Source organism: Arachis hypogaea, chromosome 5, assembly GCF_003086295.3.
Source record: "Arachis hypogaea cultivar Tifrunner chromosome 5, arahy.Tifrunner.gnm2.J5K5, whole genome shotgun sequence".
NCBI classification, from domain to species: domain Eukaryota; kingdom Viridiplantae; phylum Streptophyta; class Magnoliopsida; order Fabales; family Fabaceae; genus Arachis; species Arachis hypogaea.
In genome coordinates, this window is record NC_092040.1 from 100,576,087 (window position 1) to 100,598,851 (window position 22,765).

The 22,765-nt window shown below is 27.9% G+C and overlaps 2 protein-coding genes and 1 long non-coding RNA gene across 3 annotated transcripts; 2 read left to right on the forward strand and 1 right to left on the reverse strand.

Moving 5' to 3' along the window:
- Positions 1-3,698: 3,698 nt before the first annotated feature.
- Positions 3,699-4,143, reverse strand: LOC140184612 (uncharacterized). Its single transcript, XR_011881711.1, has 2 exons — positions 3,843-4,143; positions 3,699-3,749 (listed from the first exon to the last, which is right to left on the reverse strand). It is a non-coding gene; the product is annotated as an uncharacterized lncRNA (long non-coding RNA).
- Positions 4,144-11,813: 7,670 nt separating this feature from the next.
- On the forward strand, positions 11,814-13,243 carry LOC112802270 (uncharacterized). The gene is made up of 2 exons (XM_025845390.3): positions 11,814-12,219; positions 12,310-13,243. The coding sequence occupies exons 1-2, from the start codon at positions 12,030-12,032 to the stop codon at positions 13,113-13,115; spliced, it is 996 nt and encodes a 331-aa protein (XP_025701175.1). The 5' UTR covers positions 11,814-12,029; the 3' UTR covers positions 13,116-13,243.
- Positions 13,244-16,772: 3,529 nt separating this feature from the next.
- LOC112799801 (protein CROWDED NUCLEI 4-like) lies at positions 16,773-18,664 on the forward strand. Its single transcript, XM_029298692.2, has 5 exons — positions 16,773-16,956; positions 17,060-17,314; positions 17,760-18,031; positions 18,128-18,211; positions 18,290-18,664. The coding sequence occupies exons 3-5, from the start codon at positions 18,002-18,004 to the stop codon at positions 18,455-18,457; spliced, it is 282 nt and encodes a 93-aa protein (XP_029154525.1). The 5' UTR covers positions 16,773-16,956; positions 17,060-17,314; positions 17,760-18,001; the 3' UTR covers positions 18,458-18,664.
- The last annotated feature ends 4,101 nt before the right edge of the window (positions 18,665-22,765 follow it).

Here is a 22,765-nt window from a genome sequence, read left to right on the forward strand (position 1 = left end):
TAATATAGTATGACTATTGGTGAACCCTACCAAACACTTAGACTTGTTTGGACGGGTTTTTTTCTATAAACCTTTTTTTAAATAAGATATTTTGATAAATGAAATTTATTTTATGTTTCAACGTGGACTTATCTTTTGGAATTTTTAATTTAGATACACTATTAAAATATATTATTTTAATCTTGAATATCTTTTTCATGTTAAATATAAAATCTCTTTCTAAAAAAAATTATAACTTCTTAAAAAATATTTTTTATAATTCTATTTTTAAAGACGAAACATATAAAAAAATTAAAAATTATTTAACTAATTTTTTCTTTTCAACGTGAGATTATTGTTTTATACAAAAAGGTCAAATTATATGTATTGCAAAAAGGTCAAATTTCTTTGTTTAAATATAAGTTGACCAATTTATAATAAATTTTAATGGTCTCTAATATTTTTTTTTATTCTAAAACCAATAAGTTTATAATAAATTTTTTAAAAAACCTGTTCATCTATTTTTGTAATCGATGAACAAAATATATACAGGTTTCCATCTAATATAAATTAAACTCAAGATGTGTAAATATATCATTTAAACAGTTAAGGAACATTTTAGTGCAGCATTTTTTTCATAGATAATAAAGTCTAATCTTAAAGAACTTGAACATTATTTATTTATTGTTCAAAAGAATTTGAACTTTATTTGTTACACATAAGGAGAATTTTTTGGTAAAAAAATAAATAAATAAAGATTATATTGTAGCTATTTTTTAAGAAAAAAACTGTGCTTTTATATATTATTTTAATTATACTTTTATGTTTCTTTATAAAAAGAAAAATTTATTTCCTTTTTGTTGAGAGTGCTTTTCACCGTAGGACTTTTCCTCGTTTGTATTCTTACTTTTCTTTCAAAATGCATGTAGTTTGTTTGGGCGCAGTGGCGGAACCAGAAATTTCATAAGAGGGGGTCAATTAAATATAAAATATAACAAAAAATTAACAAAATATGATTTGTAGCATATATATCAAAAAAGTAATTATATTATATAAAAGTCAATGTTCAACTACATACTTTAAGATTTTGATATTTTTAAACTTGCTCGACGATGCTTCATGGAACTAAAATCATCAATTATCATCTCTGAAGTGAATTTTGAAGCAATTTCCTTTTCAATATATACAATCATACAATCTGCTAAAAATTCATCTTCCATCTTGTTTCGAAGCCTTGTTTTAATAATCTTCATAGCTGAAAAGGCCCGTTCAGTTGTTGCTGTTGTCACAGGAAGAGTCAAAACAAGACGAATTAATCTATCAATTAAAGGATATATATTTGATTTTCCTGTCTCTGTCAATTTTTGACACAATTCAGCAAGAGTAGACAAATTCTGAAAATCTGGAGCTTTAACCACATCAAGTTCATAATGTTGTAACTCATAATCCAATTGAATCTTTTCTTGCTCAGAAAAATCTAAAGAATAGAAATTCTTTACAAGATTGCATATGTTGCAAACACTGAATAACTTGAAAGCATCTTTAGGATCTAGAGATGTACTCAGTATGAGGAGCTCGGTTGCTTGCTCACTAAATCTACTATTTAGCTCTTTCAATTGAAAATCTATCACGCTAGTAAAAATGTCAACACGATAGTGGTGTTCAACAGTGACAACATCCTTTTTACGACGAGACCGAATTATGTCACTAAAAGAAGCACCCATATCAGGTATCTGAATAGCATGATCATTGCAGAAAGAACTAACTTTCTCCAAAAGTGCTCCCCAACTACTATCTCTTAACTGTTGAATCAATGACTTTGTACTAGAAACCAGATGCATAGCATTCAAAATGTCTTGAGATTTTTGTTGCAATGCTTGACAAAGTTTATCAGTGATTCCCATGATTTCTTTCATCATATGCAAAATGAAAACAAAATCAAATGATAATAAAGATTTAAGAGCATAAGTAGTATCACCACGTTGAGAATATGTAGATCCATTAGTAGCCAAATCTTCCAGAACTGAAGTTGTTGCTCCAAACATACGTAAAAGGCTACAAATTGAGTTGAAGTGAGAGCTCCACCTGGTATCTCCTGATCTTTTTAATGTGCCAATTTGATTTGCTCCTCTTCCTGTTTCAATTTGATTAGTTGCAACTAAATGGGAAATTTCAGTTGCATAAGCAGATCGTAATTCATCATTGCGTTTACAAGAAGAGCACACAACATTGATAATATTACTCAAACTTTGGAAAAAAGCATGAACATCAACAACTTCTTTAGCCGCAGCAACAAGAGCTAGCTGTAATTGATGAGCAAAGCAATGAACATAATATGCATAAGGACATTCTTGAATAATTAAAGCTTGTAACCCTTTCCACTCTCCACGCATATTACTAGCTCCGTCATACCCTTGACCTCGAACATTTTGAATGTTGAGATTGTGATGAGATAATGCAAAACAAATCTCTTGTTTTAGAGTAGCAGAAGTAGTATCTTTGACATGAACAACATCTATTAGCCTTTCTTTGACAAATCCATGCTTATCAACAAATCTAACAACAAGTGCCATTTGTTCTCTTCTAGATTCATCTCTAGCTTCATCAACAATCAAACAAAACTTTGCATTACCAATCTCATTGCGAATTTCATTTTGCACCTTTCTAGCAAAAACATGTAGAATTTCCTTTTGAATAGAAGGTGATGTGTATATTGCATTTTGAGGAGCATTATCCAAAACAACTGCATCCACTTCTTTATTGTAAGAAGCTAATAATTTTAACATTTCAAGAAAATTTCCTCGATTCTGAGACTCATGACTCTCGTCATGTCCCCTAAAAGCACAAGCTTGAAACGTTAACCATTTGACAGTATCAATAGAGGCTTTAAGACGCAATCTATTGCTTAAAACTTGTTGTGAGCTTTGCTTAGCCAATACTTTGTCAATGTGACATAATTGATTAAGCAAATCTTTACAAGACTTAACAGCAATATTATGAGGAGAATTAAGAGATTTACCCACATGAGATAAAAATGCACAATCCTTTCCATTATTCACTTTTTTCCAATTGCGAAATCCTCCTGATGTGAATGGACTTGACTTTCTAGAAAATAAATAGCATGGAAGACAAAATGCAGCATCCACTTCTGGCGAATATTCTAGCCAAGAAAAACTCTTAAACCAATGAGCTTTGAAACGACGAGGATGACTTTCTAGACCAGAAAGAGGGTACTCATCCATAATAAATTGATATGGTCCAAACTTTATGTATGCTCTACGGATTTCATCTTGTTGATTGATAGGATAATTCCAAATTTGCGGACGCTTTCCGGGATCACGCATCAATGTATCAATATTAACTTGATCTATTTCAGTCCTTGCTATTTTGGAAGCAGGGGGTTGAATATCTTGCTCAACAAGTTGTGTCACAGGTTGTTCAATAATATTTTGAACATTACTCAAAGAATCTGAAGCTGAATTTTGTTCATCATATATTCTCTCTTTTCTCTTGAAAAATGAGTGAATTGTTTTCATCTTTGACATTTTTAACTTAACTTGAACTATCTAACAAAAAAAAAACAAAAATAATTGCATATATATTATTTTCTTAAAAAAATATTAAACCTATTGAGCAATAACAAATAATTTTAGAAACACAAATATATAATAACCAAAAATAAAGTTATTGATTTACCTGATTATTTTTTGTTCCAAGTCTCACAAAAAAATAATTCTATTGAGTTTTGTCCTCACTTCAATCTTTGAACACTGTCCATTATAAAAAAAAAAATTAATTATTTTAAAAAAATAATGTAAATAATACTTGACATTGTCATTAACTTAAAAAAAATTGAAATATACCTCTTTGAATCTTTGTTGTGCATTCAATGGTTAATATTTTGTTGTTCACTTCTCTTCAATGGTTTTTCTTCATATGTCTTGTTTTGGTATGGAAAGAAAATTAGAATGAGAAGAGTAGAAGACCAAAAGTTTGGGAATCACTAAAAGAGAGAGAAAAGTGGCGCTATGCCTATGATAGTTTGAAACAAATATTTGAAAAATGTACTAGGGTTACTTTAATTAATAGTATGGGCTTGGGCTAGTATAATAGAACCATTTTTATTAATTATTAGAATGAGCTATTTGTTAACAAGAGCAACAATAATTCAAATATCTAATACATAATGCAGTTTTTAGTTTTTTTAATTTATAAAATTTTGTAAGTTATATTTTTTTTAATATTATATATAAAAAAATTTAATATTATTAATTATTACTATTTACTATTTTTTTAAAAAAAATTTGGGGGGGACCATGGCCACCTTAGGTCCCCCGTGGATCCGCCACTGTTTGGGCGAGATTTATAGTGTAAATTCTTTTTACACTTGTATGTTTTGTTGTCAATATTATTATGAGATAAGTGTTTAAAAACAAAGAGTATGATTGAAGACATTTTTTATAATTTGAAGTTCTTTTGTAAATTATGTTGAGGTTCATAATACGTGATAATTAGATATTTTAAAAATTAATTTTATTCATTATGAGTTATGACTAATTTAAAGAGATGATATTGAACTGGTTGAAATTTTTTTTATAATAACCGAATAACTCATTTACAAATTAAACCCTATGTACCGTATATCATTATCAAAATAACGTTTTCACATTTCATATTTTCAATCATCTTTTAATAATAACAATAATAATAATAATAATAATAATAATAATAATAATAATAATAATAATGTGCCTTAAAAAAATTATCCGATAAATCTAATAACATATATAATAAGAATTAAATATGCTTTTTTGTTATAAATTGTTTTAGATAATATTTAATTCCGAATTAATAATGTTAATATGAGACTAGAAGAAAGAATTGTGATTAATTATTATGGTATGATGGGGCTATATGCACTATACTATGAAGTACATACACTTTTTTTATTTGTCGTGTCTTTGTATTAGACACATTTCGGATACGACAGATATTAATACTTATTTGATACGCGTATTTTTGTATTTAATTGTGTTTTAATAAAAATAAAAATTTTTTTCGGACACATTTAGACACACCTAAATACCTTTACGTATCAGCGTGTTTAATTTTATTCTTAATATGTATTCTTGAAATGAATTTAAAAATAATATATATTATTAATTATTAAAACAAAATATATTTTAAATATTTTATATAATTAAAATAAATATATTAAAAATAATTAAAAATTAATTTATATTTTAATATCAATAAAATACTAAAATATTATTTTAATTTATCTAAAAACTACTTTATATTTTATATATATGCCGGGTCTGCGTATCTTATAAAAATTTTAAATTTGCTTATCTTATATCATGTCGTGTTTCGTGTCCGTGTCATTGTCTATATATCATAAACACCATATAATGAAAGTGCTGCGACTTTAATATACTAATTAATTAATTAACTAATTAATTAATTAATGCCCTTATTAACGCTGATGAAATGTTGATTAAGGATGAGTATCATCCATTATCAAATTCATATTTATTCCAACGCGTCGTTAACTACTTTAAATTTAAGTGACATGCATAAAATTAAAACTAAAATTCAAATAAATCATTCTAACCCAAAAAATAATAATTTTTGAAATTTCAATTACTCATTTTTTTCAATACTATTTAATTACTAGCAAACTAGATAATAACAAATTAAATAATAATTAATTAAATATTTTCCTTCACATTAACAACTAATCTACACATAAATTAATAAATTACATTATGGAATAAATAGTCAAATTAGTTTTTAAAAGATTACTCGTTTTTTAAATTGGTCAATGAAAGATTTTTTAATCAAATTCTTCCTTTAAAAATTTTAAATTAGCCATGTTAGTTCTTGCATCATTTTGTTTGTTGATGATATCAAAATTTGCTAATGTAACATGTTAAGTGATACTCTAACATACACCTAGAAGTTTTAATTGACTATTAACATGATTAGTTTATGAAATTAGATCAAATCAACTCTAAATTAAGGGATTTCAATGCCTCAAATTCTCTCTTCAATTAGATTTTGATTTGATCTAATTTCATAAACTAATCATGTTAATAATCAATTAAGACTCCTAGATGTATTTTGGAGTGTCACCTAATGTATTACATTAGTAAATTTTGACACTATCAACAAACAAAATGACAGGAGAACTAACATAATTTATTTAAAATATTTAAAAAACGAATTTGATTAAAAAAAATTTTCAAAGACTAATTTAAAGAATGAATAATCTTTTAGAGACTAAATTGATCATTTACTCTTACATTACCATAACTAACTATATGATAATTGAATTTGTGTATATAAATTAACAATTAACCGAAAAATTTATGAACATTTTCGTTAACGAATTATCTCATTAATATTTATTAAATGAATTAATAACTAAATTAATATTATCATGTAAAATAAATATTATGATAAAAATTAAATTTTCAAAATTTAAATTAAATTCTCAATCTTTAACCCTAAATGCCTTACTATTAAATCTTAAAATTCTAAACCCTCCAAACTTAAAATAAAAATCCTAGGCCATCCAACTCTAAACTCTAAATAAAAAATCACAAATCCTAATTTAATTTCTTAATCATTAATCTTAAACGATTCAATTCTAAATTTTAACCAATTTAATTTTAAACTATAAATTCTAAAATATTCTATACTAAATCCTAAACCAAGCAACATTAAATTCTAAATACTAAATTATTTTATTTATGAGTTCAAAATAAATAAAATAAAAAAATTAAGACTTATAATTCAGTTTTAATATTTTAGTCTTTATTTAAATATTACAAATAGAAAGTAAATAATAATTTATTAGAACTTTTTATAAAGTTTTTATCTGAAAACATCAGTTTTTATTAAATACTTATTATTTCATAATTTTATGAAAGAATTAAAATTAAAAAGTAAAAATTAAAAAAATAAAAAAATTACATCCCCAAGTGATAAAAAAAGAGCTAAATAATTGTATAAATAAATGATATCATACTGTATCTAATAATAAATATCGATAATAGTTTAGTTAATCTTTATTAATTGATTAATATACAAAAGTGACAATATTCATTTTAATAAATATTTTATCATTTTTTTATGCACATTATTATTATTATTATTATTATTATTATTATTATTATTATTATTATTATTATTATTATTATTATTATAGTTGAAAAATGATTTAAAATATAAAATGTGAAAAAATTATTTTGGTAATAATATATAATAGTAGGATTTAATTTGTAGATGAACTATTAAATCATTATAACAAAAATTCAACTAGCCCAATATCATTTCTATAAATTAGTTACAATAATGAACAAAATTAATTTGTCAAAATATCTAGTCATTACGTATTATGGGTCTCAACATAACTTGCGGAAAATGTCTTCAATGATTCAATCACACTCCCTTTCTCTGGACACTTGTCTCACAATAATATTGACAACAAAACATACAGGTGTACACCGTAGACCTCGCCGTTTGTTAATACAATAACAAGCTAAAGTATTGAAGTTTCCAGATTTTGTCTTATTTCATTTTATTCCAAGTTCCAATAGTTGTGTCACATACCAAGATACGTCATACACAAGGACCAAGAACCAAGAACCGTGACACACAAGGAGCGTCCAAGTATAAATAAATACGAAGAAGATCAGATCAGAAATACTTCGGAAACTATAACACAGATCAAATCATTATCTACCTTTAATATGAACATGAAATTAATAAATTTTACAAAAAGGTCAAATAGTTGGGGTTGGCTAACAAATTTCCGAAAGGACAATACTACAATAGTTAACCTAGCAATAAGAAAAATTATTTATATAAAAATGTTTGGTTTAATTGATTTGTATTTTTATTTTTAGTATTTTAACTTTTAGAATTTTGCGAAGGTAAAAGCTAAAATGAAAAGTGAACATATTTTTTATTGATATTTTTACTATTTTTTTATTTTTTTCTTTCACAAAATTCTAAAAATATAAAAATTGAAATAAAAACGCAAACACACATTTAATTTTTGAAGTGAGATTAATCTTTCATACAAAACGTCAAATTATACTACTTATTGGACTTTAATTTTAAAATATTTTTTGGTATAATAATATTGAGAATCTATCTATCTGTATTAGAATAAAAATAATTGACAATTTATCTATATTTGGTAGGAAAAAGTCAAATATAATTTTACTAATATAGATAGATGAATTTTTCATATATTTTATACCAATTCCGCTATGTGTATATACATTTATATAAACACTATTCTAATTAGTATTTTGTTAAAATCAACACAGGCTCTCATGATATTTTTTGATAAAAAAATTAACTACATAATTAATTAAAACAATTATATTAGATATATATACAAAATTAATCACATAAAATAAATAAATAAATAATTTTTATTTTATATTCATAAAATATTCACTAAACAAAAAAATATGTAAATAAGATAAAATGTATGAAAACTAATATTATTATATGCAAAAACTTAAAAATTTAATAATAGAATAATAATTTTATATCATATTATGTTGGTTAAATTGGATTGGATCAGATTTAATAACTTAAAAACTAATATTATCTTTCTTCCTTTAAATACCTCTTAACACCACTACAATTTCATACAATGCCATATGTTACCCACCGTCGAAGCCTACAGCCACCGACTATCTCCGTCAGCTATATCCTAAATTTTATATCAAATCTTCAAATCTTCTTAATACATTGCCGCTAGATTGAATTTATTAACATTACAGCGTCAATAAATTGAATTAATGAAAAATTCAAAAAATTCATATTCTTAATTCTTAAACCTTAAATTCTAAAACCTAATTCTCCAAAGTGACAGTTAAAAATTAATTTTCACACAAAAAATAATTAGAAAATATTGACTAATAAACCATTAATTTTCTGTAGATTTTCTTATTATAAACTTTTTCTTTAGCTATTAGTATTCGGATATCGAATAATTAATACTACTAGTATATATATTTGTGCTTTGCATAGAATAATATATAAAATATATAAAGTATTTTTTTTGAATATTTTAAATGAAAATATGCATAATAATTTTATTATAAAAATTTTATAAAATTAATTAAATTTAAAGTTTAACTATTTTTAATATTAAAAATAATAAAATCAATGAATAATAATTTTATTTGTTTTAAAAATATAACAATGACTCTTTAATAGTAATATATAGTTTGCAATTAAATTAAATATTTACATTAGAGTTTTATTTTTTTAAAGACTTTTTATTAAATAATATTAATAATTAAATTTGTAGATATTTTCTCATGATTTATGAGAAAAATTTTCAAATTTTAACTGATTTAGACAATCATAATCTAATATGAGATAAAATTTGTCTTTAAATTAAATGGCCTAGGAGAAAAAAATTATTATAAAAAACTATTTTTGTTAAAATATATCTAGAACTGTTTTATATTTTAGTATCATATTCATTCTTGAAATTAGAATAATATGACCAATGTTATTACCCGTTAAAACTCACCAATATATTTTATCTATTCTTGAGTTGAAATAGTTGTATTTATATCTAAAAAAAAGTTTCATATTTTGTTGTTCGTTTTAACACCTATCAATTAACTGCTAAATATAAGATTAATGCACAATATCTTAGCACAACGATGACAGATTTATTAGTTCAAAATCATTTATAATGTTTTGTCTATTTCAAAATAGATAATAAAAAATTTACAAAACAATTTATACTTACACACATTATGCATAGGTACTATTGTATATAGTTACTCACAATCTCTACAAAAAGGGAGGTAAGTAAAAAAGACGAAGAAGTAAACACACAATAGCCTTTGTCGATGTTATTTCATCACTCAATTCTCCAAATTAGAAATAAGATTAAGCACGTAAGAAATATAATTTAAACATTGGGATGACTTAACATGTAAAAAATTATGATAAATAAATTTATATGGAATAAAAATAATAAAATTTATAATAAAAAATTATAAAAATTTAACTAAATAAGAACAAAATATAAAAAAATAGAAGAGATAAAGTACAATAATGGATAATAATATTTTACAGTTTAAATAAATCAAAGAATAAAAATAATGCATCATAAGAGAAATAAAAAGTATTACCAAATGAAAGAGAAATTTGTAAAAAAAAATAAAATTCTCATATAGCATAAAATAAAAAATAAATGAATAAAATTGTTTTTTTTAAATTGAAACAATATTCACAACTATATAATTGATAATGAATATATAATTATTAGACAATAAATTAAAAAAATACTAAGAGAAATATTAAAATAAAAAATATAAACAATGTCTAAAAATCTAAAATTTAAAATAAAAATATTTAAAATAAAAAAAAGAAATGAAAAGAAATTTTTAGTAAATAACGGCTCAAACATTAACATGAAAATAAATTGAATCAAATAATATATATTTAAATTAATTAAATTAAATAATTAATATAATAATTAATCATAATTAGTTGACTCAATGAATTAAGTTAAATAAAAAAATTCTTATAAATATATTATGTAAAAATTATAATAGTTTTAAAAAATATTAATCAAAATACATAAAACGAAAAAACATTAACACAAATTAAAATAAAATTAATTCAATTAAATAAAACAATTAATACAAATAATTAGTTATAATTAATATAATTAAATAAAATATTAAATAATTTAATATTTATCTCAATCAAATTAAATAAATAATTAATTAAAACACTCTTAAAAATCATTAATCAGAATTTATAAGAAAAAAATTTAATATAAATTAAAATAAAATTAATTCATTTATTTCAGTCAAATCAAATAATTAATATAATTGATAAATTATAATTAATGTGGTCAAATAAAATGTTAAATAATTTAATTTTTATCTCAATTAAATTAAATAACTAATTAATTGATTAACTTATTTAAATTAATCAAATAAAATAAATCACAAATTTTATTTTTAGGAAAATGTTTCATTTTCTCTGTGCGCAATTATTGCACCTTGTTTTCTGAACAACTCTACTTAAAAGAATTCTGTCTCTCCTTTTTCGTTTCATCTTCTACTTCTACTCACTGCATGTTCATCAATCTAGTTTTTTCTGCAATTTTCAAGTACTTTCTCTTTTCTATTTTTTTATTTTGCATGTGAGAATCCATTGATTCTCCTTCAAACCACCTTTCTTTTGGTCATAAAAGTTTTTCTTCTCTTTCTTTTAATTTTTTTATTTTTTAGATTGGTACCACCGCATAACTTTTTTTTTCAAGATTTTTTTATTTCTACTGTTTTTGGAGCAAATTTCATTCACTTTAATTTTCTAAAACATCGTGGTTCTCTTACAGATTTGTCCAAAAAATGGTGAGGAGAAAAGTGGTTGCCACTGACGAATGCACTGGAACCTCCGGCGAAACTTTTCAGACTTCCACTCATTTCCAGAAACATGATTTATATACTTGGGTAGTCGAGGAAGTTAAAAATACTCCTTCTACCATCATCAGGGAACATCTTGATGAATTGAAAGGGTCAGGTGTGATCTTTACTTTTGATGATGTTGGTAACCACTACTCACTTACTCTCCCTAACCAAGAAGAGCGTCTTTGCCATATTAATCATCATGCCAAAAATGTTCCGGATTGGATGTGGATGTATGAAATTTTATTTACATGTCTCGGAGTTCGGATTCCGTTTTCTGATTTTCAACAAGATGTCTTGAGGTTGTGTGGATGTGCCCCTTCTCAGCTGCATCCTAATAGTTGGGCCATCATTTGAGGGTTTGAACTACTATGTTCATTCCTCGACTTTCCTATTTCCACCAGAGTGTTCTTTTACTTTTTTAACTTCGCTATTTCTTATGGTGCTTGTGGTCAAGGCTTCCTATCTTTCCAAGCTAACCACAATCATAGAATTTTCAACCCTTTTGAAGAATCGTACCATGGTTTTAAAGAAAAATACTTTAAAGTTGAAAGGGTCCCTGGGTCCCAACCTTTTTTCATGACTTTGGAGGATGAAAAAAGGTTTAACCTTTATTGGAACTTTCACGTTACTTCTCCAAAGATTGAACTGAAAAGTATGAACCTAATAGAACGTGACATCATTCACACTCTTCTTGGTTTATGGAATGATAACCCTTTGGATTTGAGGATGATCCTTGCTGAAGTGCAAGCTTCTAAAAATGTTGTTGGTAATGACATTTTTTGTTATTGATGTCTATTTTTTAAATTTTAAATAGTATAATGTTCTTCTCATTTTAATTGTTTTTCTCTGTTGATAGTTAAAATGGCTGGCGGAACTGAGGCCATTACTGCTATGAGGCGAAGGTTGGGTACTAATACTATCCCGACAAACACTGAAGGCATGGATATGATTTATTCTTCAACTACCCATAGCAATCTTTCACCTCCGGAACCTCAGAAATCAACTCTTGATATCGAAATCTTATATTCCCATCCTCCTTCGAGCTCTCTAGTGAGAAAGAAACAAAAGAGCAAGGGAAAAAGGCTTACGAAATCAACAACCACTCAAGCGGAAGATCTAAGTTCCTATGGTTGTGTCTTGAAAAAAGATTTCCGCTACTGTGACTTTGTTGATTCTTTCTTATTGACCGAGGAGACTAAGTCAAAGTTAGTTGAGATGCCTGTGGAAGACACCTTACCTCGAATTCAAAAGATGCTCCTTCGCTCAGCTGCCTTTGTTCGGGATGTAGAGAAGGAGATCCTGAGCTTTCGTTCTAAAATTGCATCAAAAGAAAAGGAGCTTCATACTTCTGCTACTCAAATTCAGATTTTGAATACTACCTTAGCCTCGTTACAAGAAGATAATAGGAAACTCCAAGAAAGTATTAAATCTTTGGAAGAGGATAAGAAGACTTCAGAGAAAAAGGTTGTTGAGATAGAGAAGAACAACTCTACACTTGCTAAGACTGCTGAAAATGCTGAACAAGCTGCTATTGATGCTATTTTTGATGCTGAGAAGAACATCCTCAACCAGATCAAGCTTTTGGCTCCTGAGTTGGATATCTCCTCAGTTAGCGCTTTCAAGAAGGTCATGGATGGGCAAGTAGTAAATATTATGTACTAAGTTATTTTGCATTTTGCAATGTATTTCCCTCCTTTTCGGGTATTTTCCACTTTAACTTTGTGTTGGTTAAGCTTATGTAACTGCCTTTTAATTCTAGACTTTCGATCTCATATGACTGTTTTGAATAACTTATTTGCGCTTTATTTTTTTGTTATTATTTTTTGGACGGATATTTTCAACGGATTTTATCCTACGGAAATACAGAAGAAATTTCAGAGGAATTTTTTGTCGGAAAACTAAAAAAATAGATTAGCATAAATTACAAACGGAAAAGAGAATCCGTCGATAATTTCGTCGGAAAAATTAATTTTTTTCCGTGAGAAATGGTTACAGACAGAAAATCTGTCTGTAACTAAGTAGACGAAAATAGTGCGTTTTATTAAATTATTACAGACGGAAAATTCATCTATAATTTAAATTTTCCGTCGGTAAATATTGAGATAACCCTAATTTTATCACCACCCATTCACACTCCATTCGAACATTGTAGAAGGTGCTGTCGAACTCTTCGCCCTCATCCCTCGAACTCTTCTCCTCCGGTAGAAGGTGCTGTCGCCACCGGCGGGATAGACCGTGGGTGCCTTCGTCATCTGAGGAAGCTCTACTTAGCCCTCTTCGCATCGTTCCTCCTCTCCTCGCCGTCGCATGAAGTTCTGAGTTGAGCATGTGGCATCGCCGTCGCGAAGGGTTCCTCCCCTCCTCGCCTTGCGTTATTTCTGATTCTCTGCTCCTCGCTGTTTTTGATTTAGGATTAAGCTAGCGTTTGCCTTTGATTTTGTGATTTAATCTCTACGTTTGCCTGTTTCTCCTAAATTTGGATTAACTTATCGAGTTCTTTGATTATTCACCATGAAAGAGCCACTGTGTGTCAAGTTTTGTGATGACTTGATTGTTTATTTGACAGTTCATGAATTGCTTCCCATGGCACTACCCTTGCTGATTCAGAGTTTACTGAGAGTTATGGTGAAAGTGCTACAGGAGCCGTAGTTCACAGGACTCTGCGATTTTTACGGTGCTAAGCTGAGTTTGAGGTTTGGTTTACTTATCATAGAGGATTGTAATTGGTACTTCTATGCGGTTTTGTTTACGCTGTAGACTTTGGGGATTCTTAATTTATGTGTCTCGGTGTGTATGCGTGCTGATAATTGGTGTTATAATTTCTGTACTTTCAATTGGAGAGTTTTTCCTCTTTGATGATGTTTTTTGCAATCTTCATTAGGTGAATTTTTGGAAATTTGAATCTTTGAATTGAAAGAGTTGGGCTTTGGGGGTTTTGAATCTAGTCTGCTAATGCTTGTTTTCTGAACTTCTCCTAATGCCTCTTTCTGTATAGAAGCATGTCTATTCTTAATGTTTAGTAAGAATTAGGGTTTCTCGTATGTAGTTGTTGGATTGTGATTCTCCTTACATGGAAAGGGTACTTTGTACTGTTCAATTTGTGTGTTTGTTCTATAACTTGAAAGCTTATGGCTACTTCTTAATGACGATGTTTCTGTTTATTTGGTTGTTTGACTTGTATTAGTTTTAGATTAGTTTTCCTTTTGCTGATATATATGTCTGCCACTAACCTCTCTTTTTAATTTAGATCTACAACTGTAGTTGTCCTGAGGTGAGCAGAAAGTATCAGTTTTCGGCATATTCAGAAAGGTTTTGTTATTGGAGGAACTCGAGTGAAGTTTGGAAGTTTAGAAGATCAGGGGTATAATTGTGCTCAATCTACCTGTTACATAGAGCTCGTGAACTGTGTGAAGAATAATTTCATTTAGTTGTTGTTGTTGTAGTGGTGGTGGTTTTTATGGTGACACAAAACTACACTTTTGATTAATAATATTGATGGAAGAGGTGAATTTTCTTTCAGATTTCATGCCTTTGAAAATGGATCCTAATTTCAACTCCAGTTTCCTCAATGGATTTAGATTCAGCCAAGTTCCCACTATCACCAATGTAGAGGAACAGTGCCCTGATCCTGTAAATGGGTTGGAAACCATGAACTTTGGATTCATGAATGACCCTTTTCTTCTTCTACCTGATCAAAACAATGCTCAAAATTCTACTTCTTCTATTTTTAATAAATTGAGAGTCAGATTTTCTATAAAATATAAAATTAAAATTGAAATAAATTTCTCAATTCCTGTGGCAATATTTCCAAGATTTTAATCAAAGTTCTGCATCAGAGTCTTTTTCTCCAGTGTTGTGAACAGCTTCTTTGGCAACATTTGCAACAGATTTGGCAGATTCAACAACTGTCTCTTTGCTCTTCTCCAAGTTAGGAACAAGTACAAGTACAATTACTTACTTAATTAAAGTCCTTCTTCTTCTTCTTCTATATAGCATACTCTATGGTTATAAGCTTACACGGTTACAGTACTATATTATATTGTTGTTGTTGTTGTTGTTGTTAATTTATTATCTCTCTCTGTGGTGCTAGAAGGTGCTGAGGAGAGAAGAGAGAGAGAGTTTTGGAGAAGGTTTGAAGTGATTTGATTTCATAGTTATATGCATTAAAGGCTATCTAAGGCCATAGAGCAGTGTTGTTTATATTGAACTAAAGTATTATTGTGTATGATTGGATCTGAAGATGAGTGGATCAAGTTAGGAACATGTGCTTCTTTCCTTGGCTGCATGTTCTGCTTAATATTATATTTGTTCCCTAAGTAAGTTGTTAATTGTGTTGTTAGCTTGTTATTAATTGCAATAAGTAGATTATTGATTGTCAATATGTAACGATTTCATTTTTCAATGTAAAAAACCAATGTTGCTAATTTTATTTCATCTTTTTGTACGACATGCTACCCATGAACAGGTGGAACCTGCGACCCTTGTGCCATTAGCCAATCAATGTAAAAAAGTATTTCTGGTATTGTTCACCATCCCACTGTCATCAAAGGATTCTGGACTGTTTGTATTTTACAATATGTAGTTGCAAGTATGTCTTAAAATGTCCAGTTTGTAGGTTATAACTCAACTAACTGATTATATATGTAATACAAATTTCAAGCAAGATAGATACATTGAGACAGCATCTTTAAATAAAGCAAGTTCTTCATTAATGATATTTTGAGAGGGCTTAGATCACAGTGTTTTCCTTTAAGACGTACTTTGATTCCAGAAGATAAATGCCACTTGATATGGCATCTTGTCAATTCTTTTCATGTTGCCAGTGTTGCTTGTCAAATATAACCTTAATGGGTTGATGCTTTGCCATGTTCTATATTGGTAAATAGCTAAATAACTAGAAATGTTGATGTTATGGTTGTTTAAAAAAATGTAGTTTTTTGGATTATTAGTGGGATTTTGGAACCTGAGGATTAATGGCCATATGTCTTTTGTAAAATGCTTTGAAGTTTGGATTTTGATATAGGGACCATGTAACTAAAGCGGTTCAAATTTGAATATTTAGCTTCTCAGCCTAAGAGTTCTAGGAAGTTAGATCACAGAGCTCTGAGTTGAATAGTTTTGTTACTGCTTACACCAAATCAACTTCTGCCCCTCACTTAATTATCTATTGAATTGCATTTTCAAATGAAATAGTGTATGGTGTATTTCATTTCAGTGAGAAATGTATGGTTTGAGGCCTTATACAATTGCCTAGAAAACTCATTATTCATTTCTTACTTTTACTTTTTATCTAACCTGCAACTTTGATGTAGATATATGATCACCAGCATCACATGGGCTTTCTCATAATGGAGAGAAGGGAATTGGCTTCCAAGTATGAGCAAGTTAAGACCTTGGCTGAGTCTTCTGAGTTAATGCATAAACATGATTCAGCTATGACGCAAGACAACGCGAAGAAAGTTTGAAGAAGACGGTAGGTGTCAAAGAAGCATGCATAGCAAGTGTAAGCTTGTTCAATACTCTCTCTCTCCCAACATAAGAAAAAGTTTGTTCTACCCAAATGTTATTCTAACGTCTAGAGGGTTATGTTTTATTTATTTTGGTAGCTTGAGAAGGCGTTACATGAGATGCGTACTGAATGTGCTGAAACCAAGGTTACAGCTGAGAGTAAAATTGTGGAAGCACACCAGTTGATAGATGAAGCTCAGAAAAAAATTTACGGAGGCTGAGGCGATGATGCGTTCGGCTGAGTCTTTTCAAGCAGAGGCTAACCGATTTACTGGTGTTGCAGAAAGGAAGCTTCGTGATGTTGAAGCACGGGAAGATAACCTAAGGCGACAAATCATTACTTTCAAGTCAGAGTATGTTATTTTCTATATAATTTGCATTTTTTCTTTTATCCCAGAGTCATTTTAAGTATGATATTGATTTGCTAATTCCCTTGTCATTGGGAGCATGTACAAATAGATTATGCAATATCTACCTGTGTTGTTTAGAAAGGCTTGTTTAGAAGGATACCTAACCTTTCTTTTTTAATACACAAATCCGGTAGTTATACAGGAGACTGTGAAAAGCCTTGAAGCAAGAAATTGATTAATGAAATTTGTTATTGCTTTGAGTTGAAATCTTCTTTTACTTAAAAAATTTACTCAATTTTTGGAATTGAAATACTGACAATAATTAGATCATGAATGGTGCAACTCACAATCAATGTTAAGTTTCATATGTTGTTAAAATTTGATTGTTTAAAAAGTATAATGATCTCTGTTGTGTGTGTGTGTGTGGGTGTGCGTGTACGTGTTTTAGTTGTGATGAAAAGGACAAGGAGATCATACTTGAGAGGCAATCCCTTTCTGAAAGGCAGAAGGTTTTATAGCAAGAATAGAAAAGGCTACTTCAATCACAAACGTTGCTCAATGAGAGAGAGGATCACCTTTTTAGTAGATCTTAGGAACTAGACTGTCTTCAAAGAGAATTAGAGGATACAAAAAAAGAGTTTGAGAAGGAACGTGAAGCCCTTTCATGATGAGAAAACTAATCTAAAACTGATGGATGCCACTCTAAGACAAAGAGAAGAGGTTCGTCTATGAAAATTCTTGGTCTAGATGAAATTAATATGAAATATATACTGTCTTTCTGTTATTCATGTTTGGATTTGCGTTCTGTAAATATAGGTACTTGCTAAACAGGAAACCGAGCTGAACAAGAAAGAGCAAGAGTTGGTTGAATTTCAAGGAAAACTTGCTAGTAGAGAATGTGTATGTTCTCTCACATTTATTTTACTTTAAAATTCTAAGTTTCTTCTGTATATTAATTTAGCTTGATTGAAAATATAGGATGAAATTCAGAAAGCAATAGCTGGTCAGGAAGCTGCATTGAAAACAAGAAAACATGAGTTGGAAACTGAGCTACAAATGCACCAGAAATTGGTTCAAAATGAAATCGAGACGAAGAGAAGAGCTTGGGAATTGAAGGAGGTTGATCTTAAACAAAGGGAGGACTAAATCTTGGAAAGGGAGCATGATTTGGATGTTCGGTCAAGGTCACTGAGTGATAAGGAGAAGGAACTGGAAGATCTGTCAAGTATTCTTGAAGAAAAAGATAAAAGCTTGAGAGCTACTGAGAAGAAATTTAAATTAAATAAAATCTTTTTGCAAAAGGAGAAACATGAAATTGAAAAAACAAAACAAGATCTGCAGAAGTCTTTGGCATCTTTGGAGGATAAAGGAAGAATTATAGTTGATGATCAATACATTTTGTTTATGTTTTGAATTATATTGATTTGCTTATTTATAGTACTTTTCTTTTAGTTTGATAATATGATAAATTTGTTTATTTTTTGAAATATTATAAATATTCGAATACAAATTAGATAAAAATTTGTATTAAATTTATATTTATTTTGTATGAAAATAAGTTTATTTTGTAATTAAAAAATAAAAAAATTCTATTTTACCTTATAGCTGGATTTACAAACGGATTTTCTGTCTGTAATTAGAGTGTGAGATGATTTTTAAAAGTTCAAACTATAGACGGAAAATCTGCGAAAAATTCATCTGTAATTACAGACAGAAAATCCGTCTGTAATTACGGATGGAAAATCTGTTGGAAAATCCGTCTGTAATTACAGACGAAAAATCCGTCAGAAAGTTCGTCTCCTTCAGAAAATGGATGGAGAATTTACAGGGGAAAAATCCGTCGGTAACTGGTAAAAATCTGTCGGTAAGTTTTCGACGGAAAAAAAATCCGTCGGTAAATAATTTCCGACGGGACTTTTACAGAGGGACAAAATCCGCCGGTAATTTCGTCGGTAACAAAAAATCTGTCTATAATAAAGATTAAATCTGTCTGTAAATCTGTCTGTATTAATCTATCTTCTAGTTGTGGATATTTTCTCATGATTTATGAGAAAAATTTTCAAACTTTAACTGATTTAGGCAATCATAATCTAATATGAGATAAAATTTGTCTTTAAATTAAATGACCTAGCAAAAAAAAAACTATTATAAAAACTATTTTTGTTAAAATATACCTAGAACTGTTTTATATTTTAGCATCATATTCATTCTTGAAATTAGAATAATATGACCAACGTTATTACCCGTTGAAACTCACCAATATATTTTACCTATTCTCGAGTTGAAATAGTTGTATTTATATCTAAAAAAAAGGTTTCATATTTTGTTGTTCGTTTTAACACCTATCAATTAACTGCTAAATATAAGATTAATGCATAATATCTTAGCACAACGATGACAGATTTATTAGTTTAAAATAATTTATAATGTTTTTGTCTATTTCAAAATAGATAATAAAAAATTTATTAAAAAAAGATAGAAAATAATTTATACTTACAAATTATGCATAGGTACTATTGTATATAGTTACTCACGATCCCTACAAGAAGGGAGGTAAGTCAAAAAGGAAGAAGTAAACACACAATAGCCTTCGTCGATGTTATTTCATCACTCAATCCTCCAAATTAGAAATAAGATTAAGCACGTAAGAAATATAATTTAAACATTGGGATGACTTAACATGTGAAAAATTATGATAAATAAATTTATATGGAATAAAATAATAAAATTTATAATAAAAAATGATAAAAATTTAACTAAATAAGAGCAAAATACAAAAAATAGAAGAGATAGAATACAATAATGGATAATAATATTTTACAGTTTAAATAAATCAAAGAGTAAAATTAATGCATCATAAGAGAAATAAAAAGTATTACCAAATGAAAGAGAAATTTGTAAAAAAAAAAATTCTCATATAGCATAAAATAAAAAATAAATTGAAACAATATTCATAATATTATAAAAATAGATAAAATAAAAAATAAATGAATAAAATTGTTTTTTTTTTTAAATTGAAACAATATTCACAACCATATAATTGATAATGAATATATAATTATTAGACAATTAATTAAAAAAATACTAAGAGAACTACTAAAATAAAAAAATAAAGCAATGTCTAAAAATCTAAAATTTAAAATAAAAATATTTAAAATCAAGAAAAAAAATGAAAAGAAATTTTTAGTAAATAACGGCTCAAACATTAACATGAAAATAAATTGAATCAAATAATATATATTTAAATTAATTAAATTAATTAATTAATATAATAATTAATCATAATTAGTTGACTCAATGAATTACGTTAAATAAAAAAATTCTTATAAATATATTATGTAAAAATTATAATACTTTTAAAAAATATTAATCAAAATACATAAAACAAAAAAAGATTAACACAAATTAAAATAAAATTAATTCAATTAAATAAAATAATTAATATAAATAATTAGTTATAATTAATATAATTAAATAAAATATTAAATAATTTAATATTTATCTCAATCAAATTAAATAAATAATTAATTAAGACACTCTTAAAAATCATTAATCAGAATTTATAAGATAAAAATTTAATATAAATTAAAATAAAATTAATTCATTTATTCCAGTCAAATCAAATAATTAATATAATTGATAAATTATAATTAATGTGGTTAAATAAAATGTTAAATAATTTGACTTTTATCTCAATTAAATTAAATAACTAATTAATTGATTAACTTATTTAAATTAATCAAATAAAATAAATCACAAATTTTATTTTTAGAAAAATGTTTTATTTTCTCTGTGCGCAATTATTGCACCTTGTTTTCTGAACAACTTTACTTAAAATAACTCTGTCTCCCCTTCCTCTTTTTATTTTCTACCTCTATTCACCGCATATTCATCAATTTAGTTTTTTCTGCAACTTTCAGATACTCTCTCTTTTCTATTTTTTTTTTATTTTGCATGTGAGAATTCATTGATTCTCCTTCAAACCACCTTTCTTTTGGTCATAAAAGTTTTTCTTCACATTTTCTTTTAATTTTTTTATTTTTTAGATTGGTACCACCACATAACTTTTTTTTTTCAAGATTCTTCTGTTTCTATTATTTTTGGAGCAAATTTCATTCACTTTAATTTTCTAAAACATCGTGGTTCTCCTACAGATTTGTCCAGAAAATGGTGAGGAGAAAAGTGATTGCCACTGACGAATGCACTGGAACCTCCAGCGAAGCTTTTCGGACTTCTAGTCATTTCCAGAAACATGATTTATATACTTGGGTAGTCGAGGAAGTTAAAAATACTCCTTCTAACATCACCAGGGAACGTCTTGATGAATTGAAAGAGTCAGGTGTGATCTTAACTTTTAATGATGTTGGTAACCACTACTCACTTACTCTCCCTAACCAAGAACAGCGTCTTTGCCATATTAATTATCATGCTAAAAATGTTCCGGATTGAATGTGGATGTATGAAATTTTATTTACATGTCTCAAAGTTCAGATTCTATTTTCTGATTTTCAACAAGATGTCTTAAGGTTGTGTGGATGTGTCCCTTCTCAGCTGTATCCTAATAGTTGGGCCATCATTCGAGGGTTTGAACTACTATGTTCATTCCTCGACTTTCCTATCTCCACCAGAGTGTTTTTTTTTTTTTACTTTTTTAACTTTGCTATTTCTTTTGGTGCTTGTGGTCAAGGCTTCCTATCTTTCCAAGCTAACCACAATCATAGAATTTTCAACCTTTTTGAAGAATCGCACCATGGTTTTAAAGAAAAATACTTCAAAGTTGAAAGGGTCTCTGGGTCCCAAGCTTTTTTCACGACTTTGGAGGATGAAAAAAGGTTTAACCTTTATTGGAACTTTCACATTGCTTCTCCAAAGATTGAACTGAAAAGTGTGAACCCAATAGAGCGTGACATCATTCACACTCTTCTTGGTTTATGGAATGATAACCCTTTGGATTTGAGGATAATCCTTGCTGAAGTGCAAGCTTCTAAAAATGTTGTTGGTAATGACATTTCTTGTTATTGATGTCTATTTTTTAAATTTTAAATAGTATAATGTTTTTCTCATTTTAATTGTTTTTCTCTTTTGACAGTTAAAATGGCTGACAGAACTGAGGCCATTATTGCTATGAGGCGAATGTTGGGTACTAACACTGTCCCGACAAACACTGAAGGCATGGATATGATTTATTCTTTAGCTACCCATAGCAATCTTTCACCTCTAGAACCTCAGAAATCAACTTTTGATATCGAAATCTTATATTCCCATCCTCCTTCGAGCTCTCTAGTGAGAAAGAAACAAAAGAGCAAGGGAAAAAGGCTTATGAAATCAACAACCACTCAAGCGGAAGATCTAAGATCCTATGGTTGTGTCTTGAAAAAAGATTTCCGCTACTGTGACTTTGTTGATTCTTTCTTATTGACCGAGGCGACTAAGTCAAAGTCAGTTGAGATGCCT